We start from the raw sequence: 27,310 nt of genomic DNA on the forward strand, positions 1-27,310 counted from the left end.
CAGGGTCGGGGCCAGAGCACAGATGGCCCAGGCCCGGCAGAGGTGCTCCCAGGTTGGGGTGAGATGGTCTAGGAGCCAGAGGGGCCCCTTTCATATGGCCTGAAAGCCCGCTATTCCCTGACCACACTGCCCCTACCTCTCACCTGCTCCCTCTATGAGCCAAGGAGTCCACCTGCTGACGTCCCTCTGGCCCCCACTCCACCCTGAGAACGCTGCTCAGGTCTAGATGCCCCCAGTAACTCTGGGTTGAACTATAGCCTGGGTGGTGTTCCTGGCCGGGCTTCCCTCCAGAGTCCACCACCTGCAGCTTCGTGACCCTTCTCTGGCTGCAGCGGGGAAGCCACTAGGGGTGCCGGGGGCTTGGAATCTGGTTTGGGTCCCAGCCCTGCTCTTCTCCCACGATAGCTGCCCAAAGCACACCAGCCCCAGCCTTGCTTTCCTCTGCTGTAAGGTGGGGGTGGTGACATCTGCTCGCGGAGCTGGACAAGGACCAGTGGGGCAGAGAGCCCTATGTGGGTCACAGGGAGGACTGCCAGCAAGCTGAGGTCTCTCGTGCTGTGTCCAAGGCCCTGGACCATGTGGTTAAGAGTACCCCAGATTTTGCGAGATTTACACCAGGCTGAGGAATATACTGATTGTCCTGCCACATACTTCATAAGGATTTATTTCGAATCTAAAACCCAACAGGAAACAGGACGTGGGTGCAGTATTCTGTGGACAAATGTCAGAGGTTCTGGGATTCCCAGCTTTGGGTACAAGGCGGATGTGCAGCTAATGCCCTGGACAAAAGGACTGAAAGGGACGCACCCAAGCCCCCAGACTCCACACCATGGGTTAAAAGAACCCAGTTAAGGGACCAACGTGATCGTCGGATTTAAGCGTCAGGCAGGACACAAACCCATGGTCCCAGACACACAGTAAAATGCAGACCTCCTTCACGGGCAGGCTGCGAAGGCTGCTCCACCACTTACTAGCGTGGCCATCCTGGGCAAGCTGCTGGATCGCGCTAGCACCCCTAGCTAGGTGGGGACAATGCGGAGAGTGAGTTCTTGGGGCTGCAACGTGGGTGAACCCAGGGAGCATGTGCGGGCTGCTCAGACACAGTGAGTAGCACCGGGCTGAGTGCTAGTAAGGGGCCTCTGCTCCGTGCCATGCTCAGTGCTCCTGCACTAGGTGGGGTGCACGCCGGCCCCGCCAGCTAGAGCGATGGAAGGAGGACAAGAGCGCGGCACTCTTCTTCCTCCAGGTCAGAACACAAGTGGGCTCGTCTCCATGGTTGTCCCTCACCTAAACACCAACGGCGGCTTTGGGGCTGGCACCAGAGCCCCAGAGCAGTGAGCCCGAGACACCCTGGGGTGGGCCCTGTGGAGGAGAGCGTCCCTCTGGGGCTGCGCTGCTCAGAGCCAGGGTGGCCGCTGCTGGTCCCCAGGGCTGGCACCAGCCATGAGACGGCCCCAGACAGATGGAGGGCCCGAGAAATGAATCCCCCCGGCATCCAAGAGTGACCTGAGCCACTCCCCCGAGACTCCAAGGCTAGCAGAGGCGTGGGACGCAGGAGCAGAAACAGGAAGGGAAGGCTGACGGGGTCTCTGTACTGGGACAGAGGAGGGGCCTCGGCATCACAGGGGTCCCAGACAAGCCTCACCCTCAGAGCCCAGGATCGCCCCTTCCCACCCCTACCTGGATCCCTAGTTCACCCCCAGCTCAATGGCACCCTCACCCCGTCCCCCGGCCTAAGGGCCCACCTGCTTGCTGGGCCATTTCTCTTGCACCCTCAGCCCCAGTAGGAGGCACCAGGAACCTCGTTATCTCTGAGGAGGCCCCCAGCCTCTCACGGTCCCCTGCTGGCCCACCTCACCCCACCCCTCCTTCTCCTTCCCACTCACCTGCTCCCTGCAGCCCCAGGACACGTCCTCAGAGGCGGCCCTGAGCTCGCCCTGCCCTGTCTCAACCTCTCGCAGGCTTCACCTGTGCGCAGAAAGTCCTGGCCCGGGTCCCGCACCCCGCCTCACCCCACACTGGCCTCGGGGCTGGCAGGGACAGGGGTTGAAGCAAACCAGTTACTGCCTCTGGGCTGAAGTCTACCCACTTGTAACACAGGAGCCATGCCCCCTCCCTGGCTCGAGGGGCGGTGTTGGTGAGTGTAATGTGCGTGCTGGTGGGGCCTGCCGTGACCCCATCTGTGTCACGAATACACCACAGCTCCATGCCCAGCAGGCTGTCATCTCAGGGGAGGTGTGCTTGGCAAACGGGCATTGAGGACGGGCTGTTGGAGCAGAAATCCCACCCCTGCCGTGCTTCGGCCTGCGAACTCAGAAGAGCCACTCAGCTTCTCTCAGTTCCTGCCCGTGAACTGGGGGTGTTCATCGCAGCTGCTCCCATGGGGCAACTGGATCCGAAATGGGGCGGGGGCACTGAGGAGAGCCCTGGGCCCAGCGGGACGCTCCACCCACTGGAATTAGCAGCACCTGAGGGGTGATCTGTATAGCTTTACTCGATTTTACTGTATTGCCTCCGTTCGATTTGGTCCCACAGGTACTATCTTACTCCACCTTCTCAGCAGCTTCATGCGGAAGGAAGCGCCGCCTGGTTTCCTCTGCGAAGCCAGAGAATGCCTCCGTGCGTGGCCGTGACCTCCACGGTGCCACTCGAGTGGGCTGGAGAGGGGTGCACACGGGCACCTCCCTCGGCCCCGTCTCCTCTGCCTACGCCCTCTGGCCACCCCCTTCCGGCCTTCATCGTGAGGAATCCACATACACTGGCAATGTGTGTAATCTAGCCTTTACTTAACAACGTGAGTTACAAAAGACTTTCTAACTTAATGGTGGTTTTGCTTTTTGCCCCATCACCATTTCTTGAATTTTCAGGTATTCAAATTTACTCTTTTTTTTTGTTTTTTAGTTTATGGTTTGTGCTTGGCAGATCAGGAAATAATATTTACAACTTACAACAAATAAGGAGTTAGTATTCAGAATATATACATATTAGCTAAAAGTCATTAGGGGAAAAAGAAAAACACAACATGATCGTAAAAATAAGCAAGTGTTACGGGCCAGCAGTCACCGGAGGGGAAGTAAGTCAGGTAGTCAATCAACAAACTCGCAGGACTGCTGTTTGTGGTGGAAGCAGGGAGACGCAGGTGGAAACCACAATAAAACGCCATTGACCATTTGCCGTCAGATTGGCAAAACGAAAGCAAGACACGTGAAAAAGGAAGATGTGTCAATATATGGGTAAGGCTTTAAGAAAACAGAACTTTCATACATTGCTGGCAGGTGCGTGGATGTTCATTCACGTTGTTGAGAAATTTAAAATAGGTGGGAAAGCCAGCAACTGTTTACCCTACAATCTGACCCCTGAACATGAGGGCACACGCCCCAGTGAAGCTGTCTCGGCCTAACAGGCAGGTGTTCCTCTACGCTCCTCGTGAGGACGGCGCCCTTGGAGACGCGCCAGCAAGTCCAAGTCCCGAGGTTTTTTGATTATGACAGGGAAACATCCGAAACAGCCTAAATTTCCACTAACAGGGGGACGGAGAAACAGAACATGTAATAAAGTAGGATGAAGCAGTTGGAAGAAGATATTAAAGCTCTGAAACATAATCCGGGGGGAAAAAAGCAAGATTTAGGATACGCGTCTGGTTTACCTAAACTCCAAAACACGGAGCACACATCCAACAACCCTGTATTCAATAACAGACGTTCGTGAGCGTAAGAAATGATGAGAAAGGACGCCTGGTGGGCTCAGCGGTTGAGCACCTGCCTTTGGCCCGGGGCGTGACCCCGAGATCCCGGGATCGAGTCCCACATCGGGCTCCCTATGGAGAGCCTGCTTCTCCCTCTGCCTCTGTCTCTGCCTCTCTCTCTTCTCTCTGTGTCTCCCATGAATAAATAAACAAAATCTTAAAAAAAAAAAAAAGAGAAGATGAGAAATGGTTTTGGGAAGAGCTATCCCAAAACCTGCCCCGGTTATCTCCCAGGAGGCGGGACGCTCCCATCATGGCAGGTAAGGCTGCCTTGGCTTGAACGGAGCACATGGAGAGCGCCGGCGCCCCGTGTGCGTGCGTCGTGGGGACCCAAGAGGAAGAAAGGAGGAGGGAAGAGCAAGAAGAATGAACGTTGATGGGGCGACAGCAGGGGGACAGCTGTTACCATGCTGAGTTATGGGTTGTTATCACTGGGTGGTGCCCTCAGGATGATTTTTAAAATTTATTCTGCATATACTTTCTATATTTGCCACATTTTCTACAATCAGAGAAGGGAAAAAGCCTCTATTTAAATTTACAATTTAGGGGATCCCTAAATTGCGTGGTTTAGCGCTTGCCTTTGGCCCAGGGTGCAATCCTGGAGTCCCGGGATCGAGTCCCGCGTCAGGCTCCCGGCATGGAGCCTGCTTCTCTCTCCTCCTGTGACTCTGCCTCTCTCTCTCTCTCTATGTCTATCATAAATAAATAAATAAATAAATAAATAAATAAATAAATAAATAAATCTTTAAAAAATAAATAAATTTACAATTTATAATTGTACCTGTGTACCCACAAACACGTATGTAGATATACATCCTCACTGCTGTTCACAGTGCCCGGCACACAGGTGCTCGATATATATGTGACAAATGACCGGCTGCATGCATGAGGGATGGAGACTCTGGCTTCAGGATGGTTTCCGGGTCGGAGTCCTCCCTCCAAAGGGAGTCCAAGGCCATATCTTGATACACAACACAGACCTGTGAGGGGCACTTGGGGATACTAGTGTCCTGAGGCTTCCCCTGGTGACCCCAGGACCTTGGCTATAGAGGGCCTCCCCGGTACTCACATCGATGGGCACGCTGTCGTAGAGGCGCTTGCCGATCACGGTCTTCCCCTGGATGTCGATGTTCTCCCTCTCCTCGATGGGCAGCGTCTGCACCAGCGCACAGTCGACGTACAGGGAGACGTTCTGGGCCTGGATGCTCAGGGCCACCTTGTGCCAGTCCCGGTCAAAGAGGTCACCCACCCGGGGGCCTCGGAAGACCACCCTGACGGCGTCCTTCATGGCACCCACGGCGTCATACTCGACTGCCTTGTTCTCGCCGTCCAGGCGGATGGAGACCTGGGGAGCAGAGAACCGCAGGCTCCCTGAGCTACAGGGGACCGAGACGGGAGATGGCGACAGGGACTGGGGTGCGGAGTCAGGGCTCACCTCCTGGCCGTGTCCCCGGGTGCTGGTCAACCTTGGACAAAGGCCCGGTTCCCTCCTGAACCTGGATGCAAATATAATACCTACCCCGCGGGCTGTTCTGAGCCCTGCCCTGGACAGGATAATCGGGTTCACGCCCGTCACAGCTCCACGCACGGGCACCATGCGGTATGGGCACTTCTGTGAGTGTGCAAGACAACTGGTGCCGAAGGGCTTGAGCCTTCAGACCAACGAGAAACCCCAACTTCTCTCCATGTCGTTTAAAACTGTGGGCTGGGGGCACCTGGGTGGCTCAGTGGTTGAGCGTCTGCGTTTGGCTCAGGGCGTGACCCTGGGGTCCCGGGATCGAGTCCCACGTCAGGCTCCCTGCATGGAGCCTGCTTCCCCTCTGCCTGTGTCTCTGCCTCTCTCTCGTGTCTCTCATGAATAAATGAATAAAATCTTTAAAAATAAATAAATAAATCAAACCCTGGGCTGGCCAAACAGACCCCAGGGACGAGGCTGAGACCCTGCCATAGCCCACGCTGCTTCCCACCATGGGGAGGAACCTGAAGCTCCAGCTCCTTGGTGGCAGGGACTCCTGTGTCTTATTCCCTGGAGGAGCCCCTGCCCTTTGCAAGATGCCTGGGTGAGGCTGGAAGAAAGTCTAACTTTTGTTTTCCTACAAATGAAAAAATGATTGGACCCGTGGCCATCCAGATGCTCATTGCTACCTCCCCTTCACAGTACTCAGGGGACATCCTCGGTGACAGACCAGCCACGTGCCAGGTGTCAGGAAGAGGATGGTGGGCAACACAGACACATGAAGTCGGGGGATCGCGTGACACAGAGAAAATAAGTATTCGTCAGCGGGAGAGTGAACGACTGCATTCTTGCCCACTCCTCCGCTGGTCTTCGTTTGCCCTGCCAGCCATGCTCCATCCTTCCCTGCCCAGCTCCTGGCGCCCCACAGTCTGAGCCTTAAGGGCCCCATGTGGGTGCCTGTGCCCTTGGGCTTCTCATCAGTGTGGCCCACGGCAGCCCATGGAATGGAGACCATAGGCGGGACGACGGGGTCAGGGGGCTGATTCTCCCGGCCTCTCCCTGCGTCCCCCTTAGGGACTCTGTCCTCTGTGCCTCCAGAACTCATGGTCTCTAGTAACCACCAACCACCCAGGCCCCAGGTGGCCACTTCTTGCTGTCACTTATCCCAAGACTCCCCAGTAGCCTCTGCCGGGTTCCTCAACTCTGACCCTTAACCTCATCTGCAACCTTAACCCTAGTGACTTTTTTAAAAGCTCTTCAAAAACTGGGGCTGTCTGTTGTCTGTCTACACCCAAACTGGCAAGTCGTTATTGAGCCGTGCAACCCTGGGCAAGTTATTTGACCTCTCTGTACTATTTCCCTATTTATAAAATGACACCAATCACAGCACCTACATCACAGAGTCATTACGAGGATGAAACGAATTGACATTTAGTAAAACACTTATGCAGTACGTATTATATGCCAGGTGCTGCTCCAAGTATTAGCTATAACAAACTAAGCAAATAAATCCAAAGGCCTCCCCGCAGTGGAAACCTTCTCTGGCACATACGTACAGCAGGATTCCAGCGTGTTCACTTGCTCACATGCCTCCAGGCTCGTGTCATTTACTTTTTCTCATAGCGCTTGGTCAGAGTTCACTGCTTTTGTTCACCTGTTTCTTCCCCGCCCTGCCCCATCCTTGTAAGCAGACTCTGTCTCTCTTGTTCCTCCCCATATGACACCCCATACATAAGGCCACCCCCACAAGAAGCACTGAATGAATGAATGAGCGAGTGAATGAATGAGAACCCTGGGTTCAAGGAAGGTGCCCACGCACTGCTGGGAATCAGCTCCGGTGTTTATAACACAACCCAGGGGTTCTGATTTCTCTCTCTGGGGCCCCCATGCCGTGACCCCAGGACAACAGGGAGGGAGGGCTAGGATTTGATTTTACTTGCACCGCCTGCTGGTATGTTGTGGTGCGGGCAAACCACAGAAAACTACGGACCCCTGGCCTGTAATCTGGTACATGACGAATACACGTACCCTAATACTCCATTATTATTAAATGGGGTCTTCTGTTTCTAGAAAATACTTTTGCACATTTGAGCTCTGTGTCCCTGCACCACTGTAGGTACTTCCTGAGGACATGGCTCTCCCTTCAGATGTACATCTCTTCTAGCAGGATGCGTAGCCAGGGATGGTGGCCCTCAGGCCTGAGTCCTATGTCTACCAGCACTAGCTGGGGACCTCAGGAAGGCGCCCTGAGGCTCAAATCCATCAGCAAATCCTGTTGGTCCTGGTTTCAAAAGACATCCAGAATTGGATCATTTGGACCCAATTTACTGTCACTAGTAGTCTGTGTCAGTATCATCTCTTGCTTTGATTACAAGTGTCCCTGAATTTGTCCTCCTGTTTCTGGACCTGCCCACCTCCCAGAGCCTGGTCTCCAGCAGAAGTGCCTGCACCAGCCCACAAGGATCCTGGCCCCCTACCACCTCTCGAGCCTGATCTCTGATGATCACCCTCCATGCTTTGCTCCAGCTGTACCCACCTCTTTCCCGTCCCTTTACTGTATCCGGGATGCATGAATGACACATGGGGAGAATGCCAACCTTCGAGTGTGGCTGTTAATCCTAAATGCGGTGATGAAGATAAAAACCTAGGTCTGTAGGCCTGACAAGTTACATGGGATGCTGTGAACACAGATCACTTCTGGCGATTCCCTTTCTCTACATTCCCTGTGTCTAGCCAGCACTTCCTGTGGGGCGTGGAAGTGGCCACCGTCAGACCACCAGCCAAGGGCACCCCGCTGAGTCTTGCTCAGTGAAATGGAACTGCCAGGTGCCTCTCTGAAAATGAGCCTGACATCCCCAGAGGCGGGCCGTCTCTCTGGTTGGCCCCATAGTGTCCCAGCCCCCTGGCTCGTTCCAGCAGGAGCGGGGGAGGGCACGGCAGACGGCTAGGCCACATGGCTCTGCAAATGCCATGACCGAGAGGGCCCAGACGAGGGGGTGGTGGGCTCGACTGCAAGAATGCACAACAGGCACCCGGTCCCGCTGCACCAGACCCTGAGACACTGGAGAAGCCCCACGTGCCTGTGAATGGAGATGGATGGGCTGCGTGCCTTCCAGAAATAAAGGGGCCTCTGGAGAAGAACCTCGCCTGTCCCGCCCAGCCTCCCACACTCAGGAAATGGGGGCACTCAGGAGTCAGGGCCAAAAACATGTCATGTCTCAATCTGACCAGGGGATGTTATGGGAAACTCATTCAAGGGGACTAAGGACAGAAGACGGGAGCTCACAGGGCATGGCGTATAACAGGCCAACGTGCGGTGCTAATGGCCCTGGTTCTCTGACCTTCTTTCCCCCCCACACCCCAGCTGCCTGCTGCTGACTGGCTATTGAACTTAGTGGAGACAAAACTCCAAATCACACTCTGGTGGCCGAAGACAGGGCTTCAGAGCTTCACTCAGGGTTATAGACACAGCCTGTCCTGAGAGAGGAGGCGCCTGCAGCAAGGCTGGGTTATGTACACGGTGCTGCTCTGCAGGTGCTAGAGACATGGCTCACCCTGCTAGAGACTCACTTCCCCAACCATTTGTGGCAGTTCTCCTGCTTTCTGTGGGATAGGTGGGAATGGGAATGGAAGATGGGAGATATTTGCAAACGACATATCAGATAAAGGGCTGGTATCCAAAATCTATAAAGAACTTATCAAACTCAACACCCAAGAAACAAAAAATCCAATCATGAAATGGGCAAAAGTCATGAATAGGAATTTCACCAAGGAAGACATAGACATGGCCAAAAAGCACATGAAGACTCAGAACGCTCGACTCACACATCTCGGGGTCCCCCACCCAAGAGATAATAGATGCAAGATTTGAACCCAGGTCTAGCTGACTCCAAGCTAGTTTCTCACATGACACTGTGTAGCTCAGGCTGCCACCAGAGCACAGGCCACAGGACAGTGGGGCTGGCTGCCACCTCTGGGGGAGGCTGAGCACCCCTGAGGAAGGAGGGAAGGTGGGCTTCTGCTCCACTGGAGTGCCAGACATGGGACTATCATGGGGAGAAGAAACCACATCTCTCGGCTTCTTCTCCATCTTCCCCGAGGCTTCGTATGCCAGACTCTTGATCTCCTGGGCCCTGGATGGAGGGATCCCAGGGAACACGTGGTGGGGGGCACCATCCCCATGAAACAAATTGCTCCTGGCCCCCAAGACACGGCACGCTGCTCATACCTGCGGGATCCCATACTGGTCGATGACCTGCCAGATGTACCAATCTTCTTTCCGAGATGTTTTCCTGAACCGGAAGGTGGTGACAAAGGCGTATTCATCAGGCAAGCCTTGAGGGAACACATCCCTGGAGGTGGACAGAGACAGATGGCAGTGGGCTTAGCAATGAGAGCAGGGCTAGAAATCTTCTGCACAGCAAAAGAAACAGTCAACAAAACTCAAGGCAACCTACAGAATAGGAGATATTTGCAAATGACATATCAGATAAAGGGCTGGTATCCAAGATCTATAAAGAACTTCTCAAACTCAACACCCAAGAAACAAAAAATCCAATCATGAAATGGGCAAAACACATGAACAGGAATTTCACCAAGGAAGACATAGACATGGCCAACAAGCACATGAGAAAATGCTCCGCATCACTTGCCATCAGGGAAATACAAATCAAAACCATGATGAGATCCCACCTCACACCAGTGAGAATGGGGAAAATTAACAAGGCAGGAAACCACAAATGTTGGAGAGGATGTGGAGAAAGGGGAACCCTCTTGCACTGTTGGTGGGAATGTGAACTGGTGCAGTCACTCTGGAGAACTGTGTGGAGGTTCCTCAAAGAGTTAAAAATAGACCTGCCTTACGACCCAGCAATTGCACTGCTGGGGATCTACCCCAAAGATACAGATGCAATGAAACGCCGGGACACCTGCACCCCGATGTTTCTAGCAGCAATGTCCACAATAGCCAAACTGTGGAAGGAGCCTCAGTGTCCATTGAAAGATGATGGATAAAGAAGATGTGGTCTATGTATACAATGGAATATTCCTCAGCCATTAGAAATGACAAATACCCCCCATTTGCTTCGACGTGGATGGAACGGGAGGGTATTATGCTGAGTGAAATAAGTCAATAGGAGAAGGACAATCATCATGTGGTTTCACTCATACGGGGAATATAAACAACAGTGAAAGGAAATAAAGGGGAAAGGAGAGAAATGAGTGGGAAATGTCAGAGAGGGTGACAAACCATGAGAGACTCCTAACTCTGGGAAAGGAACAAGGGAGGGTGGAAGGGGAGGTGGGCAGGGGACGGGGTGACGGGGTGACAGGCACTGAGGGGGGCACTTGACGGGATGAGCACTGGGTGTCATGCTATATGTTGGCAAATCAAACTCCAATAAAAACAAAAACAAAAGAGCAATGAGAGCAGGGCCGGAAGGGAAGCCTGGGTGACCCTCGGGTCTCGACATCCTGCCAGTTTTACCTCCCGAGCCTCTCACATCGCCTTCTCTCCTGCCTTCACTGCCCTCTCCTTGACAGGGGCCTCGGTATGACCCTCTGCAGACACTTGCCGTGTTCCCTCATCACCCCCCACCTGGGCCCTGCGAGGCCACCCCCACAGGGCATGTACGCTTCCGTGTCTCCACCATCCCCATCTCACAGAATCAATGACAGACGCTAAACTGCCACCCACCCTCCCCGCTTCCCGGGGTCAAATGCAGCTGAGTGGACCTGTCTTCACAGCTTCCCACTGGCTCCTTCTCAGCGGGGCCCAGCTACTGTGTCTCCTCCTGTTTAGTCCCCTACCCTGGGCCCCAGGACATCCTCGAATCTTCACGGAACAGAGCCCAGGGGCCCTGCCCAGCGTGGGGGGCCAGCCCCTCATCTGAGGGCAGTCAGCCCCCCACAGCTCTGCCCACGGGGACTACCTGGGTCCACCTTTCCCCTCCACACCCAGAATGGAAGGAAGTTGTTCTGATCCTCACGCTGTAGCCGAGGGCAGCCAGGTTCTGAGGGTTAACACAGCACAATCCGGTTGCTAAGAGGCTGAGCAGAGACCTGCACAGAGAGGGGGCCCCGTCTCCAGAGCTCTGCTCTTACCCATCAGCTGGCCACATCCTCACCCCGAGGAACCTGGCCGTGGTGGGGCCTCGTCCAGCTCTGGGGGCAGGGATCTATCTCCGGAGGAATGCAGGCATTGAGCTCTCCAATGGAGGAGGTGGAAGCCGTCTAGCCAGAAAGCCGGGAAGGGAAATGAGGAGGCGTCTGGGCTCCTGGTTCCCGACTCGCAGACCCTCTGGGACCCTTGGTTTGGCTGTAGAACCTGTGAGCTAAGACGGGCCCTCTTTTCGTGGTTCTCAGTGCACAGACCCAAGCTGGGAGGGGGGCCCCGTTGTTCAAAGTCATTCTCTGAGGGGAGATCTCAGGCAGCTCACACCTGGGCCCCCTAGGAGCAGCATCCGCCCCTCAGCACTGGGCCCCCCGCAGGACTGAGGGGGTCCCCGGTCACTGCCCCCAAGGGAGGAAGACGGGCCCTCCCCACCCAACTGCACAGACATAGGCTTTGCAGCCACAACAGATCCTGCACATCCCTTCATTATTCTTATTTCATGAATGAATCAAACCATGGGGCTGTTTTTATCCAAACACACATTTTTTATATACCTTTGAAATACACACATATGTGTGCATATTTGACATATATACACATAGAAAAATACAGATGGATCCATGTAGATATTTAGGTCTATATAGCATAGATCTACAAATTTGCATCTTTATCTCCATTTTTTTAAGAAGATTTTATTTATTTATTCATGAGAGACACAGACAGAGAGGCAGAGACACAGGCAGAGGGAGAAGCAGGCTCCCCGCAGGGAGCCCGATGTGGGACTCGATCCCAGGACCCTAGGGTCACGACCTGAGCTGAAGGCAGATGCTCAACCCTTGAGACACCCAGGTGCCCCTCTCTCTATATTTAGATAAAAGGAGAGAGACTAAGACTTTTTCTGAGGGCATATATATAGATTAAGAAAAAGGTATTATAATTAGGAGGGGGAATGGTCATTAACAGAGAAAAACCTAAAGGAAACCAAAATCTAAAGGAAACCAAAGTGGCCCAATCTTATCCTTTCCACAAATAATGCAGCGGATGACAAGATCACTGTGGGAAACACCTAGGGCGTGAGGCTGGGAGACCTGAGTGTTGTGGCCAACCTCCGCCTCCTACAGAGTGTGTGCGAGATGGCGGACACGTTCTTGTCCCATCCTGAGCCCCAAATGTCACGCTGGATAAACGAGAGGAATTCCTGCCTTGCTCACTGCACTTTCCTGTAGTGAGAAATAAATTAGACCAGGTGTGTAAAATGCCCATCAGACATCGCACAGGTGAGAAAAAAGTTAGTATTGAAAGTGACACTCCTTCCTGTTACGAACAAAATTAACCCATAAATTAAAATTACACCTGTTGGCATATTTTTGCATTTATTCTATTAAAGCACAAAAAACTACAAGGATACTATCCATCCTTGAAATGTCAGAGCTCTGCCGGGATTGAGTTTGTTTCCAGCGTTTTGCCATTCAAACAAATTTGGAACTGGGACACCTGGGTGGCTCAGCGGTTGAGCATCTGCCTTTCACTCAGGGTGTGATCCCAGGGTCCTGGGATCAAGTCCCATATCAGGCTCCTCCATAAAGCCTGCTTCTGCCTCTGCCTATGTCTCTGCCTCTCTCTGTGTGTCTCTCATGAATAAATGAATAAAATCTTAAATAAAACACATTGGAACCATAGAGAAATCCCTTCTTAGAAAGACCCCATGTAACTCGAGCCCAGATCCACCGCTCCAGATCCCCTGCACTGAGCGGAACCCGCAGCCATTCTGTGTTCTCCATGGGTCTCTGTTGGGCCTTTCCACCACTTCTGTACAAGGTGGGCTTCCTTTCCTTCATCTTGTTCTTTCTCTACTGCATTTTCCCTTTAAAGTGAATCTGCCTGTTATTGTTTCTGCACTATACGTATGGGGAATGAGACGCATTTAGCCAAAGATGTGCAGGGAGCAACGCGGGGATTGGGAGCTAGACTCTGCTCTCCCTAGTGTACCCCCAAAATGAGCATGGGGCCAGGTGATGAAGAATAACACCCACCTAGCATCTGTAGAGAGAGAGAGCAACACTCGGCATCTAGAAAGACACTTTGCTTAAGGGTCAGCTGTTGGGGGTTCCGGTCTCTGCTGCTGAGGTGAGAAAGGCAAACACAGAGAGGAGGGGACTTCTCCAAACTCCTCCTCCCTGTAGTCACACTCAAGCAATACTCACAGGTACTGTGAGCTGAGGAGGACATTAGGGTCTGATACAGGCTCAGGGTGTGGCTGCACTCAGAGAATGCTCCCTGAATGAGAAAATGCAGGTGTACAGACCAAGCTTGGCAGCCTGGTGCTCCCAGCCCACCTTTGCCAAGCCAGTACCTGATGAAGCATCTCCCCTCATTAGGAACCGACTAATACCTTCATCCATCCATCCCACGGACACTGAATAACCCCCCTCTGGACAGAGCTCATCCTGAGGCTGGGTCCCCAGCAGAGACCAGACTCCAGTCCCTCCCAGAGCTGCTGGCTGAGCAGGGAAGGTGGTCTGCACAACTCATTACACAGCTGAGTGATCAGCTTCAGCTTTGCCACTTTGTTTCATGCAGGAATACAGGCTGTAAGGAGACGAGATAGGCAGAGGCCTGCCTTCATTTTGGAGGTTGGGAAAGGCATCCCTGAAAGCATAATGGTTAACCTGTACTTTGAAGGACTAGCTGGTGTCTCGGGTAGAGAGAAGACCATGAACACAGGCTCTGTGGCAGGAAGAAGGTGCCCAGAAACTTTTGGAACAGAGCCAGAGGAGCCAGAGTAGGAGCCTGGGGTTGAGCTTGAGGCCAAAAAGGTAAGACGGGGCCAGATCGAATACAGGGCCTTTCCAGCCTTTTAGTGTAAGAACACTTGGGAAACAACTCAGGAACTTTAAGATGGAGAAAAAGCCGTGATGAAATATAACTTCTGTTTTCAGAAGATTTGTCTGCCTGGGGTGAGCAGAATGGAACATTGATTTTTGTACCAGCATCATCAGCCTTGAGTGGAGACCCAGCAGGTGTCAGACCCTGGACAAATCTGTATTATAATCTCTCAATAACAGTGTAGGGCAGGAACATCCATCTCCGGTGGCAAACATGACACGACAGGAGGAACAGGGGCATCCAATCAGTTGTGTAAGGCCAGGCACCCAATAACTACTGAAGCTGGGGCGCCACTGGCCAAACCAACTAGGTGAGTCTGGGGGGCACAATGCCTGCGTGTGATGCCGTGGCTCATCCACAGTGGGCACCATGTATCTACAACCACACATGTGTGCTATTTAATGAACTGATAGAAAAACACAAGCATGCATGAGTGATTACCTCCAAATCCCCATGAAGGGGAGAATATAGAAGGCCAGGGAACCAATAGAGACAATGGTGACAAATTTGCTAAGAGGCAGGGTGGACTCCCAGGACAGGGGCTCGGCTGCTTTGTCTCACGGCAACCTTCCTAGGCTCAGAGCCGGTTAGAGCCCCACCCAGTGCCGAGTGTACAATCGTGGCTGCCTGGCCTCCCTCCTGCCCTCTGCCAGGCATCCAGGCTAGGTCTGGAAGGAGAAGTAAGCACTCACTCTGTCCTCTGTACCACAGGGAAGGATCCCATCCGGACATAGGAGCTCTGCACCCCGTTGTCTCTCCTCCCCAGGATCTCCTTCACCCTGAATGAATCCATCAGGTCAAAACCTGCCGAAGAGAAGAGCTGGGGTGAGCGGCAGGAGGAGCACAGGGGACAGGGGAGCCATGTGTCTCTGTAGAGGTGAGCAGAGGAACTGTTCAGATAGATTTTGGGGAGAAAACAAACGACAAAGTAAGGACATGTAGAGCTTCTATCTCCAATCCCAGGGAAAGTGCAGGAGAAAGGCACATCTGGGTCTTCCAAAGAACTGGAACATGTCCTGGCTGCATGGCCAGTGTTCGGGAAGCTCCTGCGGGAACACCTTACGGGCTCTGCAGGCAGAGACTGGGTCCTGCTCTTAGAGCATCATCTGGGGATTGAAAGCCTAAGATGCCCCTGCAGCTCTGGGATCAATACCTCTAAGAGCCCTGCGAGCCCACCAGGAGCAGCTGGCGGAACTGACTGGGTCCTACTTGAGACCTTCTGAAGACCTACAGAGCTGCCACACTGGCTGGGGCCCTGTGCCCAGATGTAGCCTGGTGGCACTGGGAAGCTCACAGCAGTGGGGGTGCTGGTCCCCGAGAAGGGGGAGCCTGGCCCATAAGGCCCTGGAGGGTCCATGGAACAGACACCAAGTGGTAAAGGGTGTAGTGTAGAGCCTGTCTGGGCTCAGATCCTGTTTCAGCGAAAGGCAGAGAAGGTCTAGGAGACAGTCTGTCCTGGGCCCGAAAGCTGGCCGAACAGTGACCATACCCGTGGCTGGCATCCTTGTGCCTCCTCCACCAAGGAGGTGGGGAACACAACCCAACTGGAAGGCACCCACCTAGAGGACCAGGCACAAGCCTGCAGGCAGGGCTGCACTGAGCAGGTGCTTGCACCTGACACCTCCAGCAGCCCAGCACGGGTGGGTTCCTGAGGGCTCTCCCTTTTGTGACACTCTCTGACTCCCCTGCCCGCCTGGGGCAGTTCCTATAGGGAGGTGGTGAGGTTGGAGGGGTGTCCTTGTTGCTCAAGGGAAGATGCCCCCAGTTAAGTTTAGGGAGGGAAGGTGGGCAGGGAGGGGCACATCAGTCAGCACTCGGGGCACCAGCTCTGTTCTTAGGCTGCAGCCCCACACCGCAGCTGCAACTGCCAAGCCCCTCGCAGCTCCCCATCCCACCTGTACAGAGGGGAGGGCGGCCACCACTTGACGGGCCTGTCCGAGGCCTCGCACGGACGTCCAGCCCTGGAGGGGCCCCTGGAGCGGCTGCTCTTACTCAGAGAGCGTGTTCATGATCCGGAGGACATGTGCCCCCTGCCTTCCCCTTGACAAGTCAGCAAAGGGGGCCTGCTCCCCTACTTCACAGCTGTCACCTGTCACCAGACAGGGCCACCCCGGGCTCCATCTCCCTTCAGCAGTTACATGTGGGACAATTCTGTTTTTAAGTTTCAAAATAGCAACCATATGCTCTGCTTTCTGGTTCCACTTTTATCGGTTTCAATGAATAAAAACCATGAATAAAAACAAAGACTTAAACACGGCAAAACTTTGAACAACAAGCAATTAACTAGGTGGCAGCAAAGGGCATGGAGACAAAAGATGAATTGCTCGCAATAAATAAAAGGCTGCGAAGGAAGATGAAAAATGTTCTCCAGGTAAATGGGTCCTGATGCAAGCCACGCTGAGGTACAGAAGCAATTGTTCAGTGCAGGAATTGCGAGGGTACGCCTCCCCAAAATCACGGAGTCAGCTGAAGCAGGCAGCATCAGGGACACCATGAGCCATGGCCCCGAGTCCACTGGCTGCACCTGCTCCATGCTGATGCCCACTGCGTGCGCTCCCCCACCCGTCCGCTCCCCTGGGTGGAGCTTTGCTGGACTCTCCAGACAGGATGCTTCTCCTGGGTCTTTGGTGGGTCTGGCCCAGGCACACACAGCTTATCTAGGGACTGCTCCCCTCATCCGGTGCTGAGCAATTTGATCGAATTCACATTTCCAATGCTAAAGAAGCCAGGAGCCCCGGTTGTTTGTGGCACAGTTTGTAGAAAGAGGGAAAGAGAGAAGGAAGGCTGCCCTGTCGGCTGCTCAGATCCCAATAATGAACAGGGCAAAATCCCAGCTGCAACCCCCCCCCCAGATTTTGGTGTCTAGGGAGATGCAAAATCCCAGCTGCCCCCCCACCCCAGATTTTGGTGTCTAGGGAGACGCAGAGACATACACAATCAGTGACAGCATCGTGGGTGAATGACTAGGAGGGGGGATGATGACAGGGCTTGCATAGGAGCACAGGAAATACCTCCCTTGTCCAGCTGAGGAGCAATCCAGGGAGGCCTGGCCCGCATTTGAAGAACAAATAAAAGATGGGCAGACAGAGGAGGAAGAAAAGGCACCCTAGGTAGTTGGATGTGCAAAGGCCACTGGGCTCGGGTCAGCCAGGTTCCTTCTGAGAATCTTGGCCACTCTGGGCTGTCAGCAGCCACGGCCTGCGGAACACCGGCTGGGAATGGGGTGGGCGGAGGCCGATCAGGCTGGGTCATGTCGGCCACACAGCGAAGTCTGGGTGTCCCTCTGCGGGGGGAGCCGTGGAAGGGCTTCAGAGCAAGAAAGGAACACAATCGTGTTGGTGTTCCAGAGGCCATTCTGGCAGCCGGGAGGGGTGGGTGGGGAGAGGGACAGAGGAGGCCTCAGGCCAGGCTCCACTTGAGAGGTGCAGCGGGTGTGCCTTGGTGATGTCAGGACGCAGGAGCCCAGGTGGCAGGAGAGAGAAATCCAGAATGTCTGGTGCCACGTTTCCGAGCTGCCCCGAGCCTCGCATGTCCTTAAACCCCAAATCACTAACCTCCCAGGAATGTTGTAGAACACCTGCAGTCAACGGCGCTCCCATTTCGGTTACGAGCCCCAAAAGGGAGCCTCAGAAACACTGCGTGGGAGGCTCAGTCACGCAGGCAGGGAACCTGAGCCTCGGAGATGTCAGGAGGCTGGGGTCCGCAGCGCCAGCCTGAGACCCACGCCTCCAAACCACCTTGCCTACCCTCTTCCCTCCCTGGCTCTTCTGACCTGGTGAGCCCCCCAATTTGCCAAAGTCCTTGAGGGAATGCCTGGAAGTGAGGCTTTGGGCAACTCCATCTTTTGTCCAGAATATAAAAGCTCTTCCAAGTACCCAACTGCGTTAAAAGTGGCAAGTCTGAGACTCATCTCTCCATAATTCCCCTCCAGCTTCCACACAGCCAGGGCTTTTCTCTGGACTGGTTATAATTAAAGGAGAGGATAGATCCAGCAGGTTCTCCGTGTGCTCGGCACTGCACAAACAGGACATCCGTGCCACGTGCGATGGATGACTGCCCGGCACCGCGATTACTTCCTGGGAGGGGAGCCGCAGGGCCCACAGAGGGGAGGGGAGCTCCTAGGGCTCCGCTGGCTGCAGAGACACACAGCGGATTCCTAACCGAGGAATCCAATCACCTCTACCCATCACCAAACGCTGTCAACAGGACCCTCCTCACATGCCAGATGCTGAAGAATGCATTCACGCCCTGCCCAACTGATGCACGTGTGCACATGCACACGCATGTACGTGTACACATGTGCCCCCAACACACACACACGCCCATGCACAGTGGATCTTCCCAGCAAAATCAGTTGTTTTTAAGTAGAAAACATAGTTGGGCTCCTTAGTCCACAGAATGATGGAGAATGACAGGCTCATCTGCGGTGACATGGGCAGATTCGTTTATTTGTGAACTCTTCCCTCCTTTCTTCTTGCCCTCCATCCCATGGTCTGCCCGTAAGCCCTGACTACACCACAAACCCAGGCAAGTTACTGAATGTGCTTGTGCCTCGGTTTCCCCAACAATAAAATATAAACCGGTGCCTATCTCATACATCATACGGGCTGAATGAGGGCACATGGGCTCAACGCTTGGCTCACCGTAGGTGCTCAGTGAAGACTCTTACCATTCATTATTTGTTCCTAATGTCTGTCTGGTGGCATCTGTCCCCTTCTGTAGACACACACACAGAATAATGAACTATTTAGGGCAAGGAGATGCTACTCTGAGGGATTCGCTGCTTCACAAAGTGTAATGTGGATAATGCAGGAGGTAGGAATTTGCTTTGAAGACTGGCCTCGGTGGGAGCCATGCTTGGCTGGGGGTTGCCAAGGCAGCGAGTGGGAGCAATGAGGTCAAACTGCCCAGAAGCTTCGCCCCACAGAGCAGCTCAGCTATAAGCATATCCCCCCCGCAAGGTAAGAAAGTGAAGAGGATGAGCGCCACCTTTATCTCCTGGGTTGACAGAGGGTCCCCAGGAGGGAGAGCTCCTCACTGAGCACCGACGACACACCAGGCACTCCAGCAGGAGAAAAGAGGCACCGACCAACCCTGTCTTCCTTTGGGTCCCTCCAGAAGAGCTGAACTGGGAGGCGCTCGATGGGGGAGTGGAGGACGGGGGGCAGGGAGGAAAAGTGACTGATGAGGCTGTGGCACTAAGCCAGCCACCCCAGCAGGTGCCTGCAGCTGGATCCCACTGGGAAACACCACAAAATGGGGCAAACGTGGACCTCGGCATGGTCCCCCCCCCCGAAGGGCAGTAGAACCCGAGGGCTCAGTCACTCTTGAAGACACCTTTCACTTGCTGTGCAAGCAGGCTGGGCAGCCTCCCACCATCCTAGACACGTCCCTGCAACATGAACAGGCAGATGCTGGCACCTTCTTGTGGGCAGGGGCGCCCTGTCATGGCAGCAGCCTGGGACGCCATCCCCTGGACAGCACCTCCGAAGCACCCGCTCCCGACCCCTCTGGCTTCGTGGCCAGGCAGGCAGACCCCCTCCGGCGCTCCACGTGGAGGCGGCACGGGGCCCCGCGGGCCGTGGGCAGGGGCAGGGCAGGCATCCTGGAGGCAGGGGGAAGCTCCCACGCAGGCCTCGGGGAGAAGCAAACCCTACTTCCACACTTGTGGCTCTCGGGAGGGTGGGAAGCCCACTCGGCCGTTGCCGCACACCCCACCTACCGCGTCCACGCAGAGACGGCCCAGGAAGGGGTCTGGGGGGGTATGTCTATTGCTGGGTCTGCAGCCACGTGTCTCTCTCCCTCTCTCCCATCATTCCCTCCTGTATCTATAGCTCTGATTCACGCTCTCACTCCGAATGCGTGGATTTCTCCACTCATTTGCTCACTCCGCCCACCATTCGCTTACTCATCCCCCAACTCATTTGTTCTGATGTGTTATTTAGAGCCTCCCACAGGGGCACCACCGACCCCCAGGCAGAAATGCGACTGCTGCTCGTTGATGGGGGCCGCCACCTGCACCCAGGCCCTTCCACTCGACTTCGGTGAACAGATCAGCGAGGCCAGCCCTGCGTCCAGGGGGGCAAACAGCGCCGCAGAGCAAGCCGGCAGGTGCCCTGGCTTTCTCACCTGTGATTTCCTTGCTTCCACCGTTGATGTGCTTAAAGCGGTCTCCTTCCACACGGACGCTGGGGCACAGCACGTCTGAGGAAGGCGAGAGAAAACAGAGAGATGGATGAGCCAATGGGAGCCACGTTCGCTCTGTGCTATGGGACAGCACGTGGGGTCCGCAGCTCCGGGCGCGCAGGACGGCCGGTGCCTGGAGCCCACACTGTGGGCTGCTGCTCGGCGAGCACCTGCTCTGGCAAATACCACGCTCCGTCCTGGGAGTGACACGCAAACAAGAAAGCATCCCCACCCACAATGAGGACGCAGTCTCACCCTTTAGAGGGAGTCAGACACCCAAACTGCTAGGACCTGCAGTGTCCTAAGTGTCCTAAGTGACAGAGCGGGCGTGGTTGCTGGGGATTTGGGACAGAGGTCTGACACCTCGCCGGGCTTGGCGACGACGTCAGGGAGGCCTTCCTGGAAAGACGATGCTTGAGGCTCCCTCAAGGGAACAGTCGAGACTCAGCCAGGGAGACAAAGGAACAAAAAGCGGCGCAGAGGGACCTCATTTACAAAGGCACCAACATACTCATCAAGATTCCAAGTTGGCAGGTGTCAGTGACATAGGAAATGTGTGCGGGGTGGGGGGGGGGAGGGGGCTCCACGGAGGTGTCTATTGTGCCACCCTAAGGCGCTTCCAGTGCAATTCCAGAAAAAGCAGAAATGCTCAATTATACAAAGGCCACAGAGTAAGTCATACAGCAAGAAAAATGCTTCGTTATGGGATATCACATCTTAACGTCTTCACGATTCCTTACTTAAAAAGTTGGAAGGGAAAGAGACTCTTTCAGTTGCCTGGAAAATCCCAGAAGAAGCACCACCTAAGAATCTCAAGTCCTCGGGCCTCATGTGGGCTCCCTGACCCGCTCCCTCGCCATCTGGGCCAAGTCTGCTAACCCCTGTCCTGGGGCGAGTGTCTCGGCAGGGAGACCTCCCAAAGCACACACTGGCCATGGGGCTGCCTGGAGGTGGGGGGGCAGCCCAAGCTCGTAACAGGACTGGAACGAGCCCCGGGGGCCCTCCAATTCAGCATCTGCAACAACTGGCTTACCTGAGTGTAGCCCCTGCCCTGTGCACGTCACTGTCATAAGCTCCCCTCATGGGACATTCCTGCCATCTGTCCACGTGCAATGATGTGTTTCCATATTCGGGGCTCAAGTGTCTCAGCGAGGGGCCAGTTTGGGGCCCCTTTACCCCTCGGCAGCGAGGGGAAAGAATGAGATCTTCCCTGGTCCGGGTGGAGGTCTTTATCATGTTTATCCTCAAAGGCACCACGAGGTCTGACGAGCCCCGCGGAAGGGGTTATTTTGGAAACAGCACCAAGCTGTCTGTCTAGGACCAAATACGCGAGAGGATGCGGGCACCACGTAATATTTAGACAGCCCCACCCAGGACAGCGGCGGCAGCGGGGTGACAATCGGTGGCGCCAGCCCTGGAAGGCTGCCAGAGACACCGGCTGCGGATCATGCGTCAAGTGCAGATGCGTTGATTCAGAAGGTTCTTTCCTTGATTCTGAGCAAATCTCTGGAAACTGATGGCTGGAGCTCAGGGCAGGCAGGGCCACGGAGTCTTGTCTCTGAAAATACCCTGCGGATGTGACCTGATTCCCAAACCCAGACAGAGCAGGGACGGTCCAAAGACCAGGAACACAGGTAAGATGGAGCCTCTTTTCAACCACAATAGAATTTGCCCAAACTGGTTGAAGGAATCATTCCCCAGGCCACCTGCCAATCCCCGGCTGGGGCCGTCACTGACCCTTGTCCATCCAAGCGGCTCGAGGGGCCATTTATAGCCGACTTAGTATCAAGTCAGGACAAATGGTTCCCAAAATACCCCCTCCAGCAAGCTTCGCAGGGATGTCGGGGCCCTCTGGGTTCATCCGCTTGGCAGGGAAAGGCCCATAACTGTATCTGTTGGGCCAACATATTTCCACACCTTGGATAATGATCTATTTATCTCCACATGAACTCACTTATTTAAACTAAAATATCTGAGCTCCAGATATGTTCCAGGCACAGAGTTCGTTCTAGGGACACACAAATGAGATAAAAAGACAAATCCCAGGACGCCTGGACGGCTCAGTGGTTGAGCGCCTGGTTTTGGCTCAGGGTGTGATCCTGGGGTCCTGGAATCGAGTCGCATATCAGGGTCCCTACAGGGAGCCTGCTTCTCCCTCTGCCTGTGCCTCTGCCTTTCTCTGTGTGTTTCTCATGAATAAAGAAGTAAAATATTAAAAAAAAAAAAAAAAAAAAAGACAAGTCACCATCCCTGCCCTCAGGGCACTGGTGGGCTGACGTGACGCATGGAAGCATGAGAAAGTGCCAGAGCTGCCGTGACATCATGGTGTCCCCTTGCTTTGCAGGCTCCTCCTCAGTCTTTGAGACTGCTCACTTCACCCCACGGCTTGTCTTCAGTGACCCCAGCCTGGGTTAGGAGCCCCATTGCCCCAACCCATGTCCCAGAGCTGATGGCATCACTTGGAAATCACCGATTGGTATCTGTCTCCCCAGGGAGTGAGAGCCCTGCGTGCCTCCCAGTTCAGCTCTGTAGCATCACTGTCGTCACCTTCCCAGGTACAGACAAGGCCCTAAGTTCACACTGACCAGAAAGGACCAGTGACACCTGCGCTGAGAAGTCAATGCTGGATGGCCTTCCAGGCATGGGTTCCACCGTGATGCTGAGGAGTGGTGAGAGGTCACAGAGGGGAACCCCTGCCGTGGAGGGGTCTTGCTAAGGGAATGCCCCTGCACTCAGAGTGGCAGGCTTTCCAGCCCAAGGAGAAGAGCTATGGCTGGTGGGTCTCAGCTAATGGAGGTTATTCCATCCCCGACCCTTCTAGCCTCCCTGGGACACACGTGTGACCCAGTTCTGGACAAGAAAATAAGCAACAGAAGTTTGCTGTGGTTGGCAGAGGAGAGGTTTCTTAAAAAGCTTTTTCTTTGGGACACCAGGGTGGCTCAGTGGTTGAGCATCTGCCTTCAGCTCAGGTCGTGATCCCCGGGGTCCTGGGATCGAGTCCCCACAGGGAGCCTGTTTCTCCCTCTGCCTATGTCTCTGCCTCTCTCTGTGTCTCTCATGAATAAACAAATAAAATTAAAAAAAAAAAAGATGAAATGGGAGAGAGTTAGGTGGGGTTGCCCAGTTCATGTACAGTCCCTTCCCTCCGCTCAGACTGCGGGGACATGACATTGCAAGACTGCCAAGGACCATTGAGGAGTCAGGGACTCCAACCCCAGCAACCCAAGCCTGGGTGAAAAGGGTAAGAAAAACACATTTCTATTTGTCTAAGCCGCTGTACTTTGTTTGTGTTTGCTTTGCTTTTGTTTTTAATTTGCCATTGAGCGTATTCCAAACTTGCACACATTCCCTTTCCTCAAGGACTGGAAAGCTGCTCCCTGTTCCAGATGCCTGAGGACAACTCAGGGTGGTTGTGAGAACCGGCGCATCTGTCCCAGTGAAGGAGCCACTGACAGCCTGGGGTGGCTTCACCATCCCAGTAAAGGTGGGTTTCCCCGGGAATGACTCAGGATCAACACGAGAAGCAGCTCTGGGGTGGGATAAGTTGTCGATGGGATACGTTCTCTGGAACGGACATGTGTACTTAGCTCTCGGGTTAGAAGGTCACTTTTCCTCTTTGAAAGAGTAAGAACACAAAAGAGACGTGACTGATCACAACCACCTGACTTACTGTCACCCACTGATACCTGTTCTCCCTCGGACTTTGTGTCGTTAGAACACTCTTGACTTCCAGAGAGGAAAGAGATCCCTGTGCCCACAGGACCAGTTCTGTTTCAACAGAAGCTTTCAAGAGGGGCCTGCTCCTGATTGACCAGAGCTGCTGCTCCAAAGTGGAAAAAACTAGGAATTCACTGCAGCTCCTGAGGAAAAACACTCCGGGTGTCCTCAGTTTACCAAATGGCAGAAGAGGAAAGTGTGCTTGCACAGGATGCCCTCTGCTTCTCGCTGACGTACCCACAGCACACCCAGCCGTTTCTTCCCTTCAGTGTCTTCATTTGGGAAAGGAGAGTGATGGTAATTATTGGGCACCTACTGTGTGCCAGTCTCCCAGCTGGGGATTTTACCTGCAATAGCCATTCTAGTAGTTTTTTTTTCCCATTATACAGATGTAAAAACAGAGGCATAAAAGGTGAAGAAACTCACCAGGATGGGAGGATCACCTGGATCTGCAAAAAGGTCCTAGAACCTAGGAGCTGGTAGCCTTGGTCCAGGAAATCAGCGGGACCATGGGAGCAGGGCACAGAGCCACAGGCCACAGAGGGCAATGGACAGGAAGCGATCACCACTCACCCTGGGCAGCTGCCACTGAGAACGTGATGGGGTTCCCAGTGTGCAGGGAGGAGATGGAGGAGGAGGGGGTGAATCAGGCACCAGCAGGCACCCAGCACAGCCCGTCCGCGCCCCACGCCAGCAGGAAGTCATCGTCACCCTCCTGCTCTGCGGCTCCGAGGGACAGGTGCTATTATTCACAGACACGGGAAGAAAGGCCTGAAGAGGTTACAAATGGATGGTCCACGGCCGCAGAGCCAGCAAGTGGGGAGGTCAGCACAATGGCTCCGGCATCTGGCTCCCCTGCACCACACAGTCTCTCCAGAAGTCACCCACCCCAGTCACCCAGCCAACAGGGAGCCAAGTCTGTCTGTCTGTCTCCAAAGCCTGCACAGACAGACGGCCAGCTGCTACTTCCTGAGGCAGCTCCTTCCGCCCATGAAGGGCCCTGACTTGCTGTAAAGTCCTAGCTCCGCACCTGTAGATCCAGATGCTCCCCAAGTCCCGCCTTCCGGGGGTCTGCTCGCTCTTGTCCACCAGGCTCCGAGCTGGGCACTGGGACCCCGGGGGGTGGACTGGACAGACGGCAAGATGAGTACCAAGCCCAAACAGGTCCCCGTTCTCTCTCACAGAAGCTACTTATATGCTCCAAGGCAGCTGGGGTGCTGCTCCCACTGTCCGATCCTCTCCAGCGAGCCCCCTGCCTCACATCCCCCCAGGGGCCCCTCACCCAGACAGGCCAGGGGAGTGGAGGGACAGGTCTCATCGGAGCCGTGAGCAAGCATGCTGGGATCACAGCTCCCGCGGGCATGGCTGCATGTCTGCTGCTGAATGAGGCTTGTCTGGGGTCCCGTCTGGCCTCCTATCAATGCTACTCATCGTGCCCATTATGCAGAGGAGGCAACCGAGGCTAGGAAAGCCGAGAGGACTCGGTTACATCACACAGCTAGCTAGTGGTGGAGACAGGAATCAGCTCGGTGTGACCCCAGCACTCTCTCTCACTTGCTCCCACAAACACACATGCTGGGGTGTCCGGAAGAGCATATACCTAAACCATGGTTACCTCTGGGAGGCAGAACCTGGGGTGATTCTTATTTCCTTTTTGCATCTTTGTATTTTCAAATTTGCCTTAAAGATTTGAACGTGATTTGCGAGTTTGTTTTACCGTGATTATTATTTTTTAAAAGCAGGTCTGAGCCCTGCCCTGGGGTGCTTGTTGCTGAGGCAGCAGGAGGCTCCAGGGGAAGGAGGGAGGAAGGCCGGTGGGGGCGCTGGTGGCCAGAAGCAAATGCTGTTTGCAGAGGTGAGCTGGGGAGTCCAGGAGGCCTGCTGGGCCTGCACCTGCTGACATGCCCCAGGGCCACCTGGGCAGCGGCAGGTGGCCTCCCACCAGGGCCTTCTCCTCCCAGCCCAAGTCCTGGCCTGCTCACCGGGGTAAGGTGAGGCTGGAACAGGGCCAGAGAGAGACCGAGCTCTCCAAGGCTGATGGGGAAGGCAGTCTGGATTCTGCCGACCTCTCTGATGTCAGGTGCCCCCTGTGCACGCTTCCAGATCCGGAAATAGGGATACAAGCGTGTGGGGTTTCCCCATGCAAGGTCACCCTGCAGCTTCGGTGAGACAGTGAGCGGGAAGGCGTCGGCTTGATGCCCGGGGCCTAACAAGTGCTCCTTCTTTCCTTCACTCATTCAGCCCGCGCGCTTTTGCAGAGTGCCAAGCACAAACCTCCCAGAATGCCGAGCAAGTGCAAGCACGGGCCCTGGCCTCTCGGTGGTCATGTGCCAGTGGAGGAAACAGACACAGAGAAGCAAGCTGGTCACCGGGTGTGACCAGCGCTGCGCAGGAAGGACGCAGGTGGTGGCTGGTGACATCTGGGCTGAGAGCAGAGATGGGCACGAGCCAGCCACAGGAAGGGCAGGCAGGCAGGGGTAGGAGCAAGCAGCACAGAGCCCTGAGGGGGAAGGGGCTGGGCTTGCCCTGGGGTCGGCAGGGGACCAAGCCCTGAGCTACGTGGAGCGAGGAGACAGGTAAAGGTGGGAAGGCACCAGCTCAGGGAAACCTGGTGACCCAGGGCAGGGGTTGGAAGTCAGGGCGAGGAAGAGGTGGCTCTGCCCAGGAGTCAAGAGTGAGCAACTGAGGCCAGGCGGAAGGTAATGGTGGTTACTGCATGAGTGTGGCCATCCAAGGGGGGTGGGATTTCAGAGGCCTTCCTTTCCCTCCTAGGATGTCTCGTGGGTGGAGCCCCAGCAGGTGTCAGCAGAGGCCAGGGGAGAAAGGGTGGTGGGAACTCAGGAGGGCAGCAGAGCCCTCAGCCAGCACCCAGGTGCCCACGTGGGTCCTAGCCACTTCGGCCCACTGGGCTCAGCCAAGCCATGACCTGCAGCTGCTGGCATCTGAGAGGCACCACACCTAACTGCAAACTTTCTTTCCTTCGTCCCACATTTAGTGAATACCTAGCTCTGTTCCTGGGACCAAACTCTTCCGGGGTATCACAGGCACGACGACAGGCTCTCTGGCCTCAGGGAGCTGCTGTCCAGTGGACAAGATGGAGATTGGCCAAATAAGGCCCTGACCTCTCCAAGTGGGGACTATAACCAGTGGGTAGCACTGAGGCCAGGATGGGAGGAACACAGTGGGATCTGAGCTGCTTGGAGGGTCA

At 54.7% G+C, this 27,310-nt stretch overlaps 1 protein-coding gene across 7 annotated transcripts in view; it reads right to left on the reverse strand.

The window, feature by feature from the left end:
- COL22A1 (collagen type XXII alpha 1 chain) overlaps nucleotides 1-27,310 on the reverse strand; it is a 260,407-nt gene that overhangs the window by 187,578 nt on the left and 45,519 nt on the right. For 6 of the 7 annotated variants that reach the window (XM_077847369.1, XM_077847367.1, XM_077847366.1 and 3 more), the window contains 4 exons: nucleotides 20,329-20,403; nucleotides 14,892-15,003; nucleotides 9,430-9,553; nucleotides 4,815-5,090 (listed from right to left, as the gene is read on the reverse strand). In XM_077847369.1, coding sequence (XP_077703495.1) covers nucleotides 4,815-5,090; nucleotides 9,430-9,553; nucleotides 14,892-15,003; nucleotides 20,329-20,403 — 587 coding nt within the window. Of the gene's footprint in view, nucleotides 1-4,814; nucleotides 5,091-9,429; nucleotides 9,554-11,009; nucleotides 11,140-14,891; nucleotides 15,004-20,328; nucleotides 20,404-27,310 lie in introns of those variants that run through there. The other variant, XM_077847371.1, reaches the window with a different exon arrangement.

The sequence above is a fragment of the Canis aureus genome, chromosome 14 (assembly GCF_053574225.1).
Source record: "Canis aureus isolate CA01 chromosome 14, VMU_Caureus_v.1.0, whole genome shotgun sequence".
Taxonomy (NCBI): domain Eukaryota; kingdom Metazoa; phylum Chordata; class Mammalia; order Carnivora; family Canidae; genus Canis; species Canis aureus.